Source organism: Giraffa tippelskirchi, chromosome 6 (assembly GCF_054371585.1).
Source record: "Giraffa tippelskirchi isolate mGirTip1 chromosome 6, T2T-mGirTip1v1.2.pri, whole genome shotgun sequence".
Taxonomy (NCBI): domain Eukaryota; kingdom Metazoa; phylum Chordata; class Mammalia; order Artiodactyla; family Giraffidae; genus Giraffa; species Giraffa tippelskirchi.
The window spans coordinates 94,437,311-94,456,411 of NC_137280.1; the positions used below are offsets into that span (position 1 = coordinate 94,437,311).

The 19,101-nt window shown below is 48.4% G+C and overlaps 2 protein-coding genes across 5 annotated transcripts in view; both read left to right on the plus strand.

Moving 5' to 3' along the window:
* Positions 1–4,315, plus strand: part of ACER1 (alkaline ceramidase 1) — a 42,933-nt gene extending 38,618 nt beyond the window's left edge. For both annotated transcript variants that reach the window (XM_081499382.1, XM_081499381.1), the window contains exons 4-6: positions 25–162; positions 3,175–3,312; positions 3,778–4,315. In XM_081499382.1, the coding sequence (XP_081355508.1) occupies positions 25–162; positions 3,175–3,312; positions 3,778–3,946 (445 nt within the window). In that variant the 3' untranslated portion in view covers positions 3,947–4,315. The remainder of the gene's footprint in view (positions 1–24; positions 163–3,174; positions 3,313–3,777) is intronic.
* An 11,727-nt stretch (positions 4,316–16,042) lies between these two features.
* Positions 16,043–19,101, plus strand: part of MLLT1 (MLLT1 super elongation complex subunit) — a 63,665-nt gene continuing 60,606 nt past the window's right edge. For all 3 annotated transcript variants that reach the window (XR_014056519.1, XM_081499384.1, XM_081499386.1), the window contains exon 1: positions 16,043–16,197. Coding sequence is in view for 2 of the 3 variants with exons in the window: in XM_081499384.1 (XP_081355510.1) it covers positions 16,186–16,197 (12 nt within the window). In the remaining variant the exon portion in view is untranslated. The remainder of the gene's footprint in view (positions 16,198–19,101) is intronic.

The following is a 19,101-nucleotide window of genomic DNA, read 5'->3' on the forward strand; positions in this document are numbered from 1 at the left end:
AGCTGAGCCCTTCTCTTCCTCCAGGTCCCGGTACATCTCACTGATCGTCATCATCACCCTGATCAGTACCTTCCTGTCCTTCCTGAGGCCCACGATCAACGCATACGCCCTAAACATCATTGGCTTGCACATTGTCTACATCGTGGTCCGGGAGTATAAGAAGTGGGTGTGACTGCAGGTGCCCAGAGAGGTGGCACCCCTTTCTCTTCCAAGAACTGCACCCACCCCCTAAAGAAAAACCTCACCATGTTCCCTTCCCAGGATCGTTCACCAGCTAGGGGCAGGACCAGGATTTGAAACCTAAGGCAGAGTTTGTCCTTTTTCTCTGAAAACCTCCAAACACACATACAAGTGGAGAGCATTGTATCATAAACCTCCATGTGCCCACTAACCAGCCCCAACAGCATGTTGCCAACCTGCTTTCCTTTTTTCTTCTTCTTGGCCAGATGGCATGTGGGATCGTAGTTCCCCAACTAAGAATGGAACCTGCACCCCTTGCATTGGAAGCTCAGAGTCCTAACCACTGGACCACCATGGAGGTCCCCAACCTGCATTCTCTATCCCCCTAGATTTCATATAATGTCACCCAGTAATTGTTCAGGGTTTCACTCTCCTGATAAAAAAATTATCATTTTTAACCCATGCTAGGTCTTGGCAGGCTAGAGAAGGAACTCCCAAATGGGGCCATTTAAGGAGAGCTGTATAAAAGGGTTGTTTACAAAGGAGAGGGCAGACTGTGGGAACATCACTAGAGATCATTTAGAATCCCTCTGTTAATAACAGTGGGACTCCATGATCATCAGGAGACCTGGGATGGGGAGTGATGGGAAGGAATGATTGTAAGAATCTGAAAGGAGAGAGGTAGCAGAGAGAGTCTTCTTGGCCAGAGCTGTGATTTCCAGTTGGTGGTTACAGTCAGCCTGAGCCAATCCCAAAGGGAGGTTGTGTGGGCCAAATCCAGGATAAGGGCCAAGCCCTTATCCTTGGGCTTCCAATTGGGTAAGTCAATGGTTTTCATTTGGGTTGGCCAATGGTTTCCAGCTGGGTAGGTCAATGGTTTCCAGTTGGGTTGACCAATGGGGAGCCTCAGAAAGGAATCAAATGGTGTGGGGGGGTACTGTTGGAATATTTATTTCCAGGCCCACATAACTCAGCTCCCCCACCCCATACCCTGCCACCCCTTGAGGCTCAGGACTGGGTGGAAAAAGGTAGAGCAGGATCTAGAGAGACGAATGGAAGATGCTTCTTTAGAATAGCATCTATACATAATACCCAGTTTGCACTGACCTTTCCTCAGTTTCACAAAAATGTCTTCTTGTACTTGGTCTTGTTTAAATCAGAAGACAAACACAGTCCCTCAGGTCTTCCTTCTTTTATAGCAGTCCTTTCTTCCCTCCCTCGTTCTTCATGCCTCTGGTTTGATAACAGAAACTCAAAGATTTGTCCTGTAGTACATTCTGAATTTTGGATTTGGCCAACTGCTTCCTGTGGTGTCTTTCAACCTGTTTCCTTTTTTTTCCTCTGTAAATTAATAGATCTAGTTTTAGCTTTAACTATTTTTTCACTTTGTGTGGCACTGGGTGCTGCTTGTTCCAGCCCATTAAGACCCAATAATGAGTGGTCGTCCTACATTTAGTGCCATTATGTTTGATCTGTGGATTCAGATGGTGTCATCAAGATCCTTCGTTATAAAGTTTTCTACAGACCTTTACCCTAATGATTTCAGCAGCCATTTCATGCTGTCTCCACCCGTGATCTCCTTAGAGGGTGCAAAAGGGTGATTTTCAGATTCTATTATTCCTTCTGCATTAATTATCTGGAGTTCATCCATCCAGACAGAAGAATGCTTGCTCATCAACCTTGAAATACAGTTTGGACAGGAAAGACAGGATAGGGTGTTAATTCTTTACCTTTTAAAAATTAAAAAAAAAAAAAACCCACTCCAATATTCTTGCCTGGAAAATCCCATGGTCAGAGAAGCCTGGTGGGCTACAGTCCATGGGGTTGCAAAGAGTCGGACATGACTAAGCGACTTCACTTTCACTTTTAAAAATTAATTTCCAGAGCAATGAGTGGGTGCCTTAGCCATCTCTGGTAAGGACCAATGGGAGTTTTTTGTTTTTTTTTTAAGTATTATGAACTCGTGGGCATTTATCTCTGAAGTGTTTCAATCCATTGCAGTCACTATGATATATTTTTAACTTTTTATTTTGAAATGATTACAGGCTCAGAGCAAGCTGCAAAAATAGTACAGAGTCCTGTGTACCCTTTACCTAGATTCTCCCACCTCCCCCAGAGGCAGTATCTTGTGTAATTACGTGTGTGTGTGCATGCTAAATCCCTCAGTCATGTCTGACTCTCTGCGACCCCATGGGCTATAGCCCACCAGATTCCTCTGTCCATGGAATTGTCCCAGGCAAGAATACTGAAGTGGGTTGCCATTTCCTTCTCCAAGGAGTCTTCCCAACCCAGGGATTGAACCCGTGCCTTCTGCATTGGCAGGCAGATTCTTTACCATCTGTACTCAGATTTTACCAATTCTAATGTGTGTGGTTTTGTTTCATTTTGGTGTTCATACTGTCCCCTTTTAGGCTAGCAGGCAGGGCTTTCACTTTTACCCATGAAGGAGTTATTGCCTCATTAATCTCTCATAAGCTCTTTCCCAAGAGACATTGGGTTAGTTCTGCTGTTGGGGAAACACAGATTCTAATCCTGAGTTGTCCCATGCCAAGGGACACCTTCCCACACACATACACACATATTCTCAGAGCCACGTAGACATAAATTCTCATGCACCAGCCCACAGGTGCACATACACTTACACCCCAAAGCACAAACACAGAAGGGCTTGTTGGCTGCGGCTTCTGTATTCTGATAAACCTGATTCAGACCCCACATACCGGCTGTGTAACCTTGGGGTGGGGGCTGGGGCATACTTAATCTCACATGCCTCAGTTTTCTCACCCACAAAATGGGAGCAATAGCATTGCTGTGAGGACCCAGTATCTTGTAAGTGGTCCCCACGTGTTAGCATGGGTCTGGCCCCTCCCGCACCTTGCCCCCTTGATCTGTCCCTCCTCCAAGCCCCCTCTCCTGGAATGGAGGAATTTCCCATCAGCCCCCTGGGGCTCTGCTAGCTGAGTCAGTCTCTGATCTCCCTTCTTCCCTCCCTAGGACCAATAATAAGGAGCTCCGGCATCTGATTGAGGTCTCCATGGTTATATGGGCTCTCGCCTTTACTAGCTGGATCAGTGACCGCCTGCTTTGCAGTTTCTGGCAATGGATTAATTTCTCCTACCTGCACAGCATCTGGTAAGCATTTACCCTATGGTCTTGGGCTCTAGGGGCTTCCCTGTTGGCTCAGACAGTAAAGAATCCACCTGCAATGTGAGAGACCTGGGTTCAATCCCTGGGTCAGGAAGATTCCCTAGAGAAGGGCTTGGCAACCCACTCCAGTATTCTTGCCTGGAGAATTCCATGGACAGAGGAGCCTGGCAGGCTACAATCCATGGTGTCTCAGAGTCAGACATGACTGAGCAACTAACACTTTCACTTGGGTCCTAGAAGCAGAAAATCTCAGATGCCAGAGCTTGGAGCAGGAGCCTGGGGGAAGCAGGGACAGGCACAGATACTGGGATGTGTGTGTATGTCTTGGTGGGGTGTGGTCAGGAGATCCCTTTTGATGGCCAGGATCCAGGAGAAGTCAGGAGAGGTGGGGCTGGGGCCATCAAGCTGACTGCTGGGGCATCTTTTCCCCCTCTCCACCTTGTCACCCAGGCACGTACTCATCAGCTTCACCTTCCCCTATGGCATGGTCATCCTGGCTGTGGTGGATTCCACATACGAGATGCCGGACAAAACCATCAAAGTCCGCTACTGGCCTCGGGACACTTGGCCCGTGGGGCTGCCCTACGTGGAGATGGATGATGACCACAGGAGCTGCTGAGGTCCACCAGGGCTTCTTGATCACCCAACACCTACGGACACACTGAGGACAGTGGCCTGAATTGGGAGACTGAGAAACACTCACAGTTCTGCCCTCCGGCTCCCTCTCCCCATCATCCTGGTCCTCTGAGCCCCATACTGAGGCAGGGGATGGACTTCATGACCTCTCTGTGTTGTAGTCTGATAACCCTGGAGCTCCCCTCCATGACTCGCCTCCATTCTCTTTGACTTCCTCTTCCAGGTTCACTGTTTCACACGACCTGGTGGGGCTGGATCGCTGAGGTGCTGTGCTTCTGTGGCAGCCACTGGGAATGACCTCAGGCTGGGGCTTGGTCCCTGGGCATCTTATAAACAGTGGTGGTCACTGTGAGACTCTTCAGACCTGTCTTTGGCTGTACAGTGTCACTGATACTTGGGGGGCATCCTAGAGAATGGACATTTTCTGGTCACCTTACACTCAAGCATGTGTAGTAGTGGTAAAGAACCCGCCTGCCAATGCAGGAGACGTAAAAGACACGGGTTCTTTCCCCTGTGTCGGGAAGATCCCCTGGAGAAGGAAATGGCAACACACTCCAGTATTCTTGCCTAAGAAATCCCATAGACAAGAGGAGCCTGGGGGGCTACAGTCCATGGGATCTCAAAGAGTTTGAACATGACTGAAGTGACTTCATGTGCATGCAGAGACCGCAGGGATCCTCACGTGCTCACACGTGCTCCCATGGACTTATGGGGCTGGTAGCATTTGAGCCTCATGGAGGCCTGGATGAGGTGACATGGGTGCTGTTGGGGCACGGGCATCAGGACAAGAGCTGCGGTGGCTGGTTGCTGTGTGCTGTGCTTAGTCGCTCAGTTGTGTCCGACTCTTCATGACGCCACGAACTGTAGTCCACCAGGCCCTTCTGTCCATGGGACTCTCCAGGCAAGAATACTGGAGTGGGTTGCCATGCCCTCCTCCAGGGGATCTTCCCAACCCAGGGATTGAACCCAGGGATTGAACCCAGGTCTCCCACATTGCAGGTGGATTCTTTACCATCTGAGCGACCAGGGAAGCCCATGAATACTGGAGTAGGTAGCCTATCCCTTCTCCCGGCGATCTTCCAAAACCCAGGAATCGAACGGGGGTCTCCTGCATTGCAGGCAGATTCTTTAGCAGTTGGTACCAGGGAAGCCTGTAGTGGCTGGTACAGGCTCTCAAAGTGAGAGGAGAGAGGGAGGAGGGTGGTTTCCACGGTGGTTAAGAGCTCAGGGCTTGGAGTTAGGCAGATGTAAATTTGAATCTTGCTCCACCATTTCCTACTTGTATTTTCTGAGGGAAGTGATTTTTTTTTTCGCCTCTACCTCTGAAGTTCAAGGACCTTGTCTGTAAAGCATTCCTTCCTTCCTTAGATTTCTGTGTAGATAAAACAAGATAACATGTAAAGTTCTTAGAATGGAGTCTGGCAAACATCCACCCATCTACTCACCCTTTATCTGTCCATTCATCCATCCATCCATTCTTTTTAACTCTCCATTGAACCATCCATCTATCTATCCTTTAATTTATTCATTCAATAATTCATTCATTCATTGTTTTGCTCTTTTATTTATTATCTGCTTTTTATCTACCATTTATTTATTAATGTATCATTCATTCATTCAACCATCTGTGCATCCATCTATTCATCCATCCATCCATATATTATTCATCTTTCCATCGTCCATTATTCTTACATCTATTCCTGTATCCAACTGTTAACCATCCTTCATCCATCCATCCACCTACTCATACACTTCATGCATCCATATATTCATCTTTTCACCATCCATTAATCATTATTCTTCCATCTATCCATGTATTCAACTGTTAACCATCCTTCATCCATCCATCCATATTTAGCCATCTTTTCATGTATCCATCCAATTCATTCAATCACCCTTCCATTCATCTATTTCCCCACCTGTTCATTCCTTCCTTCCTTCAGTCATTCATTCATCTCTTCCACAACTGTATACTGAGTTCCTACTATATGTTTGACACCAGTCCTCATATAAGACAACAAAGACATGCAAAGTACCCACCCTAATGAGGAGGCACACATTAGATAAATATAAAAGAGGCAATTGCAGTCACGGATGGGTGCTGCAAAAAAGATAAAGCAGGGTGATGTTCTCAAAGATCATGGGGTGGGGGAGCAGCCCTTTCATATGGGTGATCAATTAGGAAGTGCACTTTCCCGCTGAGCCCTCAGTGAGGAGGGAACCAGCCATACCTAGACCTGGGCAAGACCATTCTGGGCAGAGGGAATCACAGGTGTCATAGAAAAGCATCCACTTCCTACTCCCCTTGTCTCTATCTCTAAATGCATGGCCATGATTTGTCCCCAGATTCTGTCTCCTGGCTCCTGCTGACCACTCCATACAGCCTCCTCTTGGGGCATGGAGGCAGTGAGTAGATAGGAAGGAGGACCAGGGAATCATCCAGTTTGTAATTCTAACTCACCATGGGGCCTTGGCAAGCCCCCATCTCCATCATGGAGGACTCATGGTAGCAAAGGACAAAATGTTCAGCTCTAGCTGGCTGGAATGACAAAATGAGAATCAGCACATATACTTTTAAAGTTAGAGATCAGACTGCAGGTATGGCTGGATCTAGGCTTCACTGTTGGCTCAGAGAGTAAAGAATCTGCCTGCAATGAGGGAGACCCAGGTTTGATCCCGGGGTCAGGAAGATTCCCCTGGAGAAAGGAATGGCAATCCACTCCAGCAATCTTGCCTGGAGAATCCCAAGAACAGGGGAGCTGTGGCAGTCCATGGGGTCGCAAAGAGTGGGACATGACTGAGTGACTAACACTTTCACTTTCAGGCTTCAAATGTGTCACCATGGCTGAGCTTCTCTGTCCTGGAGTACCTCATGAGTGGGAAGTGGCTGCAAGCAGCACCAGACTTATAGCCTTCCAAGATGAAAAATATACACTGAAGCTCCAAGAACACGTGAAAAGATGCTCAACATCATTAGTCTAGTAGGAAAATGCAAATCAAAACCATGAATACCATTTCACATCCACTAAGTTGGCCATAATTTTTTTTAAGCCAGGAGGTAAGTGCTAATGAGAACGTGGAGAAATTTGAACCCTTGTGGGTTGCTTGTAGGAATGTAAAATGGTACCACATCAGTGGAAAAGAGTTTACCAGTTCCTTAACAAGTTAAACAGAGTCACCATGTGATCCAGCGATTCCACTCTTAGGCATATAGACCAAAGAACTGAAAACAGGTATTCAAAGAATTATTTGTACAGAAATGTTCATTGCAGCACCATTGTTTCTTTTTTAAAAATTAATTTTATTCAAGTATAGTTGATTTACAATGTTTTGTTAATTTCTGCTGTATAGCAAATAATTCAGTTATATATATTTTTCTCTTTTAAAAATTTTAACTGGAAGATAATTACTTTACCATGTTGTATTGGTTTCTGCCACACAGCAAGTTGAATCAGCCATAAGTATACATATGTCCCCTCCCTCTTGAACCCTCCAACCCCCAACCCTATCTCACCCCTCTAGGTTGTTATAGTGCATCAAGTTTAGCCCCTGTGTTATACAGCAACTTCCCACCAGTTACCTATTTTACATATTGTAATGTATATGTTTCAATGCTACTGCCCCTACTCTCTCAGTTTGTCCCACCCTCTCCTTCCCCAACTGTGTCCACAAGCCTGTTCTCTATCTCTGTGTCTCTATTCTGCCCTGCAAATGGGTTCATCAGTACCATCTTGCTAGATTCCATATATATGCATTAATATACAGTATGTATTTCTCCTTTTGACTTACTTCACTCTGTATAACAGGCTCTAGGTTCATTCACCTCACTAGAACTGACTAAAATTCATTCCTTTTTATGGCTGAGTAATATTCCGCTGTATATATGTACCACAACTTTATCCATTCATCCGCTGATGGACATCTAGGTCGCTTCTGTGTTCTAGCTATTGTAAATAGCATTACAGCACTATTGATGAGAGCCAAAAGGTGGAAATACCCAAAATGTTAATCAATGAATAAACAAAAGTAGTATATCCATACAATGGAATATTGTTCTCCCTTAAAAAGGAATGAAGCGCTGACACATGACACAATATGGATGAAGCTTGAAAATATTACACTCAGTGAAAAGCCAGACACCAATGGGCACATATTCTCTGATTTCATGTATGCGAAATGTCTAGAACAGGTAAATCCATAAGGGAAAATATCAATCAGATTAGTGGTTGCTAGGAGCTGAGAGGGGGCATCCCAGGTGACACTCGTGGTAAAGAACCTGCCTGCCAATGCAGGAGGCATAAGACTCAGATTCGCTGGGTGGGGAAGATCCTCTAGAGGAAGGCATGGCAACCCACTCCAGTATTCTTGCCTGGAGAATCCCATGGACAGAGGAACCTGACAGGCTACAGTCTACGGGGTCACAAAGAGTCAGACACGACTGAAGTGACTTAGCACACACACACACAGGAGCTGAGAGGAGGAAATGGGGAGTGAGTGCTCATAGGTATAGGGTTTCCTTTTGGGGTGAAGAATATGTCTTGGAAAACTAGATAGAGGTGATGGTTACACAACATTGGTAAGGCTCTAGTTGCTTTTGAATTGTACACTTAAGTATAGTTTATGATTAGTTTTAGGTTAGGTAAACTTCACCTCAGTTAAAATTTGATAAAGCTCCCAGAGTCGGTCTTGGCTGATGTTGGGTCATGTCCCCCCTGCCCCCAATCAATTCCAGTAGCCAGAAGGATGCAGCTGTTTGATTAGCCAGACTTGGGCACGTGCTTCCTCTGCAGAGGGAGGGGAGCCTCAATCTGACTATGACTCTGATCTAGGGGGAAGAGGGAACAAGTAGGAGTTGAAGTCCAGTATTAAGCCCGTGCCTGTCACGAGCTGGCATCCTCCAGAGGGGCTGCCATTTAAAAACACATAGGTTCATATTGGCCCCCAGGGGGAGCCCTCGGATCAAGGACTGTTGCCAGGGAGAAATAAAAAGGAGGGAGGCTTCCCTGGTGATCAAGTGGTTGAGTTCGCCTGCCAATGCAGGGGACACGCGTTCAATCCCTGGTCTGGGAAGACTCCGCATGCCATGGAGCAACTAAGTCTGTGCGCCACAACTACTGAACCTGTGCTCTTGAACCTGGGAGCTGCAACTACTGAGCCCATGGGCTACAACTATCAAAGCCCAGGCACCTACAGCCTGAGCTCTGCAAGAAGAGAAGCCACCACAATGAGAAGCCCACATGCTGCAATGAAGAGTAGCCCCCACCTACTGCAGCTAGAGAAAGCCAGTGCTCAGCAATGAAGACCCAGTGCAGCCAATAAATAAATAAATAAATATATTTTAAAGGAGAATGATGCTAAGAGAGAAAAAATTGCAAATGTCCAGTGTAGCACCATTTTCTGGGGAAATGCCTTGTTGCACATAGTTTTGGTCTGCTCCAAAATGATTCATGGGACTTCTCTATAGCTCAGATGGTAAAGAATCTGTCTGCAATGCAGGAGGCCTGGTTTGATCCCCAGGTCAGGAAGATCCCTTGGAGAAGGAAGTGGCAACCCAATACAGTATTCTTGCCTGGAGAATTCCATGGACAGAGGAGGCTGGCAGGCTTGAGTTCACGGGGTCTCAAAGAGTCGGACACGACTAAGTGACTAACGCACACATGCAAAACCATTCATGGCTCCCCATTGCCTATGGGATAAGGGCCAAGTGCCTCAGTATGACATTTAAAGTCTGCTCTGATATGAGATTAATCTGGGATAGGTTTCTGACATCCCATTGGACTCTGCTCCAGCTTGGTCTTATTCAGTGTTGCTGTGAGTGGCTGTGTGTACATTTGTGGCTGGCAGGAAACTGGGAGGTACAGGAAACATTCTGTCGGAGTTGGTCTCTGGTCAGGAGGCCAGAGTGTTCCAAAAAAGTCTGGGAGGGCTGAACCACCTAAAAGGTGAAAGAAAGGTAGTGTAATTAATACCAAGCACTCCCTTTGGGTGCAAGTAAACTGGGACACTAGAGGGCGATAGAGACCTAATATAGCAGTTCAGTTACAGACGGAGCTAAACTCACCACTTTCAAAACGTTACTTTCTACCTGTGGGACTCCTGCCTCAATTACACTCTTTGTAACAAATCTGAATGACATGTATCAGTCATGCATTCTGCCAAGTGCTCAAATTGCTATCTGTTTTTTGTTTCTTTAGATCTACTCCCTTTGCTCACACTGATGTATTTGAACAGGAAACATTGTGTCACTTCCAAAAGTCACTTGTCACAGATACAAAATAACCATAAAACTAGATACAGTAACAACAAAAAGTTATTAACTGCAGCTCAGTGATTCTTAACCCAGTCTGCACATAGAATCTCCAGCTGATTTAAAATTTTTTTTTAATTGAAATATAGGTGATTTATAATGTTGTGTTAATTTCTGCTGTATAAAAAATGATTCCGTTAAACATACATACATATATATATATACATTCTTTTAAAAATTGTTTTCCATTATGGCTTATCACAAGATATTGAATATAGTTCTCTGTGCTATACAATAGGAGCTTGTTGTTTATCCAGCTGATTTTAAAGACATGTTGGAAGAGGGCAGAGATACAGATAACAAACTGGTGGTTACCAGAAGGAAGGTGAGGAGGGCCAAAATAGGTGAAGGGAATTAAGAGGTACAAGCTACTAGATGTAAAAAAAGTTACAAGGATGTAATATATAGCACAGAGAATATAGCCAATATTTTATCATAATCTTATATGGAGTATAGTCTGTAAAATATTGAATCTCTAGGTTATAATCTGAAACTAATTAATATTGTAAGTCAACTATCTGAGTGCTGTGCTAAGTCACTTCAGTCGTGTCTCTTTCCAACCCTCTGGACTATAGCCATAACCTTTACGCTCCTCTATGAAGGAGTCCTTTTTTAAAGTTTTTTTTTTTTTTTTTAGCACTTGTTTTTATTTATTTGGCTACACCAGGTCTTACTTGCAGCAAGTGGGATTTTCAATCTTCATTGCAGCATGTGGGATCTTTAGTTGTGGCATGCAAACTCTTTAGTTGCTGCATGTAGGATCTAGTTTCCTGACCAGGGATTGAACCTGGGCCCCCTGCATTGGGAGCACGGAGCCTTAGCTACTGGACCACCAGGGAAGTCCCAGGAAGGAGCCCTTGAATGTGGGTGGGCTTAGAGTATGGTGGAAGTGACTCCATGTGACTTCTGCGGCTAGTTCATCCAAGGCAATGCAGCTGTCTGTTATTTTGGGGGGGAATACCAACCTTTGGAACCCAGCCACCACCATGCTGTGAGGAATCCCAAGCCACCATGTGCAGGAGCCCACATGGAGAAGAACCAACAGCTGGCACAAACTTCCTGGTGTGATGAGTGAGGTGTGTTGGAGAAGTTCTTCATTCAGCCTCAGTGAGTTCACATCATGAGGGACAAGCCGTTTCTGCCAAGCCTTGCCCAAATTGCAGATGCTTGTAACATCTGGGCGGAGAAGGCAATGGCACCCCACTCCAATACACTTGCCTGGAAAATCCCACGGACGGAGGAGCCTGGTAGGCTGCAGTCCATAGGGTCGCGAAGAGTCAGACACGACTGAGCGATTTCACTTTCACTTTTCACTTTCATGCATTGGAGAAGGAAATGGCAACCCACTCCAGTGTTCTTGCCTGGAGAATCCCAAGGACAGGGGAGCCTGGTGGGCCGCCATCTATGGGGTCGCACAGAGTCGGACACGACTGAAGCGACTTAGCAGCAGCAGCAGTAACATCTGGGTAACGTGTGTCAATCATCCATGCATGTGTAGTTGCTCAGTCATATCTGAATCTCTGTGACCCTATGGACTGTAGCCCACTAGGCTCCTCTGTCCATGGGATTTTTCAGGCAAGAATACTGAAATGGGTTGCCATTTTCCTCCTCCAGGGGATCTTCCCGACCAAGGGATTGAACCTGAGTCTCCTGTGTCTCCTGCATTGCAAGTGGATTCTTGACTCACTGATCCATTGGGTTATCAATCATGAATTCTGCTCAAATTACCATTTGCTTTAAGTTTTTCTTTAAATCTACTCCCTTCACTCACACTGATGTAAATAAGAAACAATGTGTCACTTCCAGAAGTCCTCTGTCACAGATCAAAAATAATCACAAAAATTAGATACAATAACAACAAAAGTGTTATTAACTGAAACTCAGTAATTCTTAACCCAGTCTGCACAAGAGAATCCCCAGCTGAATTTCAAAAAAGGGGATGGGCGAGCTGGCCCTTTCTTACTTCTCATGAGTGAAACCAAAATCTTTGGAGGTGACTGGGTCCCAACAATAAATGTTTACGGTTGTTCCAAGTCACTCAGTTTAGGATGGTTTTTTATACGGCAAATGACAACCAGAGCAACTTTGTGTACAATGCAAACTTCTATCTTTGTTGTTGTTGCTAATTCGCTAAGTTGTGTCTGACTTTTTGTGACCACTTGAACGGTAGCACACCAGGCTCCTCTATCCTCCACTATCTCCTGGAGTTTGCTCAAATTCATGTCCATTGAGTTGGTGATGCTATCTAACCATCTCATCCTCTGCTGCCCTCTTCTCCTTTTGCCTTCAATCTTTCTCAGCATCAGGGTCTTTTCCAATGCATCAGCTCTTCGCATCAGGTGGCCAAAGTATTGGAGGTTCGGCTTCAGCAACTTCTAACAATATCTAAACATTCTACCTTCCTCTGAATGAAATCAAGTGTTCACCTTCAATACCATTCAAGTCTCAGCCTCAATCCTACTCCCTCCCCACCAGGAAGTCTTCTTTGATTTCCTTACTCTGGAAACATGTAGAGATGCTCTCGTAGGGGAGGCTGCTGGTAGTGTCCGCCTACTAAGCAGGCACTAAGACACAGATGGCGGATATGTAGCTCTGGACCCTCCGTGGGTCCCTGGCTCTGGCATATACTGAACATGGGACATTGGACAATGCAATAACCTCATCTGAGCTTCAGTTTCCTCACCTGTAAAATGGGGGCAATGACACCCACCTCTTCATATTGTGATGATGAAATGAGTTTAAAATTCATCCTCTGGAGCTTGTATACAGCAGGTGTTGGCCAGGATATGGCCATACTAATGAGAAAACGGAGCAGTGCTCTGCTTACCTCCTTGAGGAAGGAAAACAATTGTTCAGTTTTAGGCAATGGATTTTTTTTTTTTTGACCACACTTGACCGTGCTGTGCAACTTGTGGGATCTAATTCCTGTACCAGGGATTGAACGCAGGCCGTTGGCAGTGAGAGCATGAAATTCTAACCACTGGACCACCAGGAAATTCAACATATTTACATTTAAAAATTACTTTACTATTCTAACTTTGAATTAATTAATAATTTTTTGCCTGCTCTGGGTCATTGTTGCTTCGAGTGGGATTTCTGTAGTTGTGGTGAGTGGGGGCTACTCTCTAATTGCAGTGCATGGGGTTCTTGTCACACTGGTTTCTCTTGTTGCTGAGCACAGGCTTTAGGGCACAGGCTTCAGTACTTGTGACACAAGGGCTTAGTTGCTCCTCAGCATATGGGATCTTAGTTCCCCCAACCAATGATGAAACGTGTGTCCCCTACATTGGCAGGTGACTCTTAACCACTAGACCACCAGGGAGTGGTGCATGTTCGGTCCCAACATGTTTGCTTTTCATTATAGAAGCTTCCCACATACAGAAAACTATAGAGATCAGTTTGATGAAATCCCATATGCCCATCATTTAGATTGAACAGTTCTTAACATTGGCCATATTTTCACCATCTAGTTTTTAAATTAATGTGTTTTAAAGGAAATTACCCTGGTGGTGTTTTAGCCCTGTGCAGCTTTAAAAAGTAAAGAATTTTTCTACACAACTGTAATTCCATGATCACACCTAACCAATTACAAGTTGAAATATAATCCAATGTAATTCAAGTTCAAATTTCCCCAGTGACACAGCTGGTTTGTTCAAAGCTAAGATCCAATGAAGGACCTTACATTGCATTTGGTTGTGACGCCATCTCTTTGAACTCTGAATGGTTCTCATGTCTTTTCTCCCAGGCTGTTGAGAGTTTCATCTTCTGAATTTGTTTGATTGCTTCTTCTTCTTCCTTTGTTTTCTATTTTTTTCACTGCATCATGTGTGACATCTGGGGACCTTAGTCCCCACAACCAGGGATTGAACTCACACCCCCCTGCAGTGAAAGCCCAGAGTCTTAACCACTGGATCGCCAGGAAAATCCCTTGCCTGATTTCTTCTCATGGTGTCACCTCCCATGATCTCCTACCCCGTGTGTTTCCTTTGTAAACTGGAACTAACGGTATGATTCAAATTAAATATTTAGGGCAAGAATAACTTCTTTTTTGGTGCTGTGTATTGCCCACTGCACCCTAGCAGGAGTTCATCGTCTGTTTATCCCACTGCTCTGCTGCTTAAAGTGGTCACTGAACTAAGCTGGCAACAATCTGATGCTTCCAGGGGAACATCATTTTTTCCCCTCTTTGCATCTAGCAGGCAATCTGCGAAGAGATCATGGTGGACATGATGTTATACTCTCCAGTCTCCCATGGACTTTTCAGTTAATCATTTTAGTATCCATGGTCAACTCTCGTCTGCAATGATTAGCTCATTAGGGGTTTCAAAACAGTGTTTTTTTTCTTTCCCCCCTGTCATCCTTTATTAATAACATTATTATTGGTTGGCATCATTGCTTAGCATTATTGTTGCTTATTTTTTCAGTATGACCTCCAACCTCTCCCCCTCCAAAAAAACCGCAGGTGGCCCTGCCCTAGATTTAAAAGTATAGTGTTACTATGTACTATGACACTGGCTCTCTTCACAGTTCTTGTCTGGGCTTTATTCCAAAGTAACTGATTTTCCGATGTTGTTCTTCATCGCAAAGCACCGGCCACACAATCTAATAAATACTTTGCGAGCATGCTCAGTCGCCTCCAACTTTTTGCGACCCTGTGGACTGAAGCCCACCAGGCTCCTCTGTCCACGGGATTCCTCAGCCAAGAATACTGGAGTGGGTAGCCATTTCCTCCCCCAGGAGATCTTCCCGACCCAGGGATGGAACACACGTCTCCTGCGTCTCCTTGCATTAGTAGGCGGATTTTTTTATTTTTACCATTGAGCCTGACACTTAAATGAGAAATGAGGGGGGGTACCCAAACAAACCAAAAAACCTCGATTTTTAACCTTATAGAAGGAATTTAAAATAATTGCACAAGGGACCCCAAATCACAGGCAGAAGTCCTAATGTCCAAAAGAAAAGTGGCTTACAAGATCATGAAAAAGATGGGGCGATACGTTTATGTCCGATCTACACACAGTTTACAAGTCACAGTGAAGGTATATATTCATGGGTAAATTAAAAATCAGGGATTGTTGGAGGGATTGGCATGATAATTTTCGGGAATAAAATGAGAACGTCTTGGTTATGTCAATGTAGCCGGTATCAGATTTGTATCATTCAGACCAGCATGAACTATCCTCAAAAGGTACTGTGATAGTCCCCATTTTACTGATGCAAACTGACCCTCAGGGGAGGAAGGGAGTGAACCATGATAGAGATCCAGGATTGTAAAATTAATGTGTAGTTCCAGAGCCCAGGGCTCATTCCATCACACAGTAGCAACACGTGGCCAGGAAACAAAAATGTCCCTGGGGATGCCTCTCCAGAGTTCCAACCGCCAGCTCAGCTCGGGCCCAGGGAGGCTCGGGCCCCAGTGATGCTCGGGCCACCGGGCAGCTCCCCCTGCGGACCACAGTGCGCAGGCGCGGCGCGCTCGTCCCGCCCCCGCCCCCCTCCACGTGCGGCGCACACCTCGCGCTCCCTTCTGCTGGGCTCGCCTCGCGCCTCCCTCCCTCCCTCCTCCCGCCCCTCCGGTTCGGGCCTCCCATTGGCTGCGGGCTTCGTCCCTCCGACCGCAGCCCGGCAGGCCCCCACCAGGCCGGAAGTCCCACCCCACGAGTGGCTGTCCGTACCGTCGATTGGCCCAGACGTCTGTCAGTCCGGGCGGCTGGCCCGAGTCGGCGGCGGGGGCCCGCGGTCGGTGCGCGACCCGGGCTGGCGGTGGTTTCCGGTTCCGCGGGGCTGGCGGGCGGGCGGGCGGCCGGGAGCGGCGGCGGCGGCGCCTGACAGACAATGAGGGCGGCGGGGCGGCGCTGAGCGGCGGCGGCGGCGGCGAGCAACGCGGGGCCCGGGGGCGGGGCGGGGCGCCAGCCATGGACAATCAGGTGAGGAACGGCCGCGCCGCCCCAGCGCAGCCCGCACCGCCCGCCCGGCCCCCTCCTTCCCTCTTTCCCTCCCTCCCTTACCCGCCCGCCCGGCCCGGCCCTCCTCGGTCCCGGCCTCTCCGCTCCCGCTCGGCGCCCGCCCGCCCCGCTTTGTGCGCGCCCACCGCTCCCCCGGGCCTTTATGTGGGGCGGGGGCGCCCCTCCCCCATCCGCGACCCCCGCCGGGTTACAACGCCTCAGACTCCCCTGGGAATCTCGGTCCCTCGCTGCCCAGAGCCCCCTGGGATGGCCCTCGCAACCCCGGTCCGGCCCAGATCCCCGTGGGACACCTCTTGTGATCCCACTACAACCCAGACCCTCTGGGACCCTCCTCGGGACCCCAGCCTGGCCCGGATTACCCTGGGACTCCCCTTGCGACCCCAGTCCGACCCAGAGTCCCCCGGGACATCCCTCCGCGCTCTGGCCCAATCATGAGTCCCCACAGCCATACCCAGGGTCCCTTTAGGGTCCTTTGATCGGGCCTGTACCCCCTTTCTTCTCTGAATCCAGGGCAGTTAGTGTCTCCTGTCCGCTCTGGCCCCTTGGCCCTGCTTCCCCTCAAACTCTGTCAGTTCTCCACATTAAACCTTTGCTGGGGGTTGAGTCCCCCCAGAACTCCTGGTCTGCAGCCTCCTCCTTTGAACCCAGGCCCACCCTAACCTCTCTCCCCTCTGATCCTGTCCCTGCCTCAGCCCCAGCTGAGCCCCAGCCCTCTCCTCAAAAGCTGGCGAGGTCCCAGGCCTTTTCCCACCAGGACCCCGGCCTGCCTTGAACATCCTTCGTTTCGGACTTAGGCCGGCTTCCTCAGCCCCCTCTGCTCTGATCACTCTCCTTTGGGTTCCAGGGACCCAAAGGGCTGTCTCTTCACCTTCAGACCCTCTTTGACCAGATACAGGGACCATTTCTGCTTTGATCTGGAGCCCCCACGTCCTTCACACACCAGATGCCTCACTCCCCTCACTTCGGGCCCTCTTTGCCCCTGTGACCCTGACACTGCCCCACATTGCCCCCCAGCCCCCCAATCAAGAGCCAGATCTGTTTCCTGGAACCACAGCTATCCTCCCTGCTGTTCATGGTCGCCCACTTCCTTCCAACATCCCCTAGTCTGGTGCTGTGACTTTGACCCTCTGTCCTCCACCCAGCCCCTGTATACCCCCATGTTCCCTGCCTTCCCCAGTATCTTGGAGCCTCCACCCAGAGACTTGCTGCAAACCCAGGGTGTTCCCCAGCCCCCCCCACCCCCCACACTCCCCATGGACCCTCTCCCTTTGGTCTGGAAACCCAGAGCCAGTTTCGGTAAACCCAAGCCCCTTCCCCTCCCTCCTCAAGCCCTGGACCATTGCAGCTCCCTACATAGGATCAGCTCTCTCTTCACCCTCGTCTGCTGCCCTGGCTTCCCGGGGCACGAGGCCAGGAAAGGCAGTGTGGGGCTGTGGGGGTGGCAGCTGAATTCCCTGCTTTTAGTGAGGGCAGGTTGGGGCGTCCCTGGCTGCCGGCGCCACTCAGGCGGCTCTGGCTGGTGAGACTCTGTGTGGCAGTTGGGTTTCAGGGGTGGGGGTGCAGGAGGCCTACCCCCCTGCCCATCCTGGCCGCCCAGTGGCCCAGGATCACTGAGTCCTGTGCTCAGGGTACCCTCGCACTGCAATTTCACTTCAGCCTTGGTGCTGTACCTTTCTCTCAAGAGGTGAGGCATAGTTTATGACAGCTGAATGGGGATTTCTGCAGGGTGGGGTGAGTTCATTTCCCTTGAAGGGACCGAGCTCAAGGCCTCTGATCTGTATTGAGTTAGGAAACAAAATAGACCTTCAGTGTCCGCTCTTAAGGCAGCTGGACCCTGGGAAAGTCTTGCTAGACACCCCGCAGGTGCAGAGCAGGACTTCTGCCCCTTACCCCACTGGGCCCCCAGGGAGACATTTCAGGCCCATGGGCGTCCATTCACCTTGTGATGTGGGGGGATCCTGGCAGGCTGTGATTGTCTCTGTGAGTGAGACAGGGCAGCGTTCTGGGCTGGCAATTCAGGGAGACAACAGTCCTGCTCGGGGGGCAGATGAGCCCCCTGGACCAAAGAGTGCCATCCCACCATTGTCTGGTGTGACAGTTGCTGGCAGTTGTGATTCAAACTTGAACCAGAGTGAAAAAGTTGGTTCCTCCATTGCACCAGCTGCATCTTAGGTGTTCAGGAACCACCACTCCTGAGGTGCCAGCCACCTTGTTGGGCAGTGTGAAGAGGTGACCTTTCCTCCATGGCAGGTTCCACTGGACAGCGCTGCTCTGGGTCTTTGCGCATGCACGTGCAAGTGAAACTGGCCCCAGAGGAAGGCCTGTGCCACCCCAGTCCAGTTCTTCTGTCCGGACTGTGTTCTCATGCAAATGTGGTAGGGAGAGGCCCTAGCTCTGAGCGCTGTCCCTTCCTCACAGCCCCAGCGGAGGCAGGAGAGAATGGTGTCCCTTATCGATCTGAGTGGGTGAGCCAGCTGTAAGCAGTCCTGGAGGACTTCTGGTACAGGATCTGGGGGTGGGGTGGGGGTGGAGACCCTTGGAATCCAGCAGAGTCAGCCTTCTCTGCCTCCCCCGGAACGCCCCACACCTGTGAAGGCCTCAGTGTGACGGGGAACAATGGATCTTTCCCCCAAGCCTGCTTGCTTCAGGAGATTTTGGTTCTCTTGACCTTCCTGGTGTGTTCTCTAGAACTTTCTGGCCCAGCTAAGAAAAGAGAGGGTTCTGCATTTGGCTCTGGGCTCCCAGGGAAAAGTCATTCTGGTTCCCTTTGCCCTGACCACACACCCACCTGTCTGATCCCTCCAACCTCTAGTCTGTAGTTACTCGTCTTTTCTTTGGGATTTGATGGTGGGTTTTTCCTTTTGG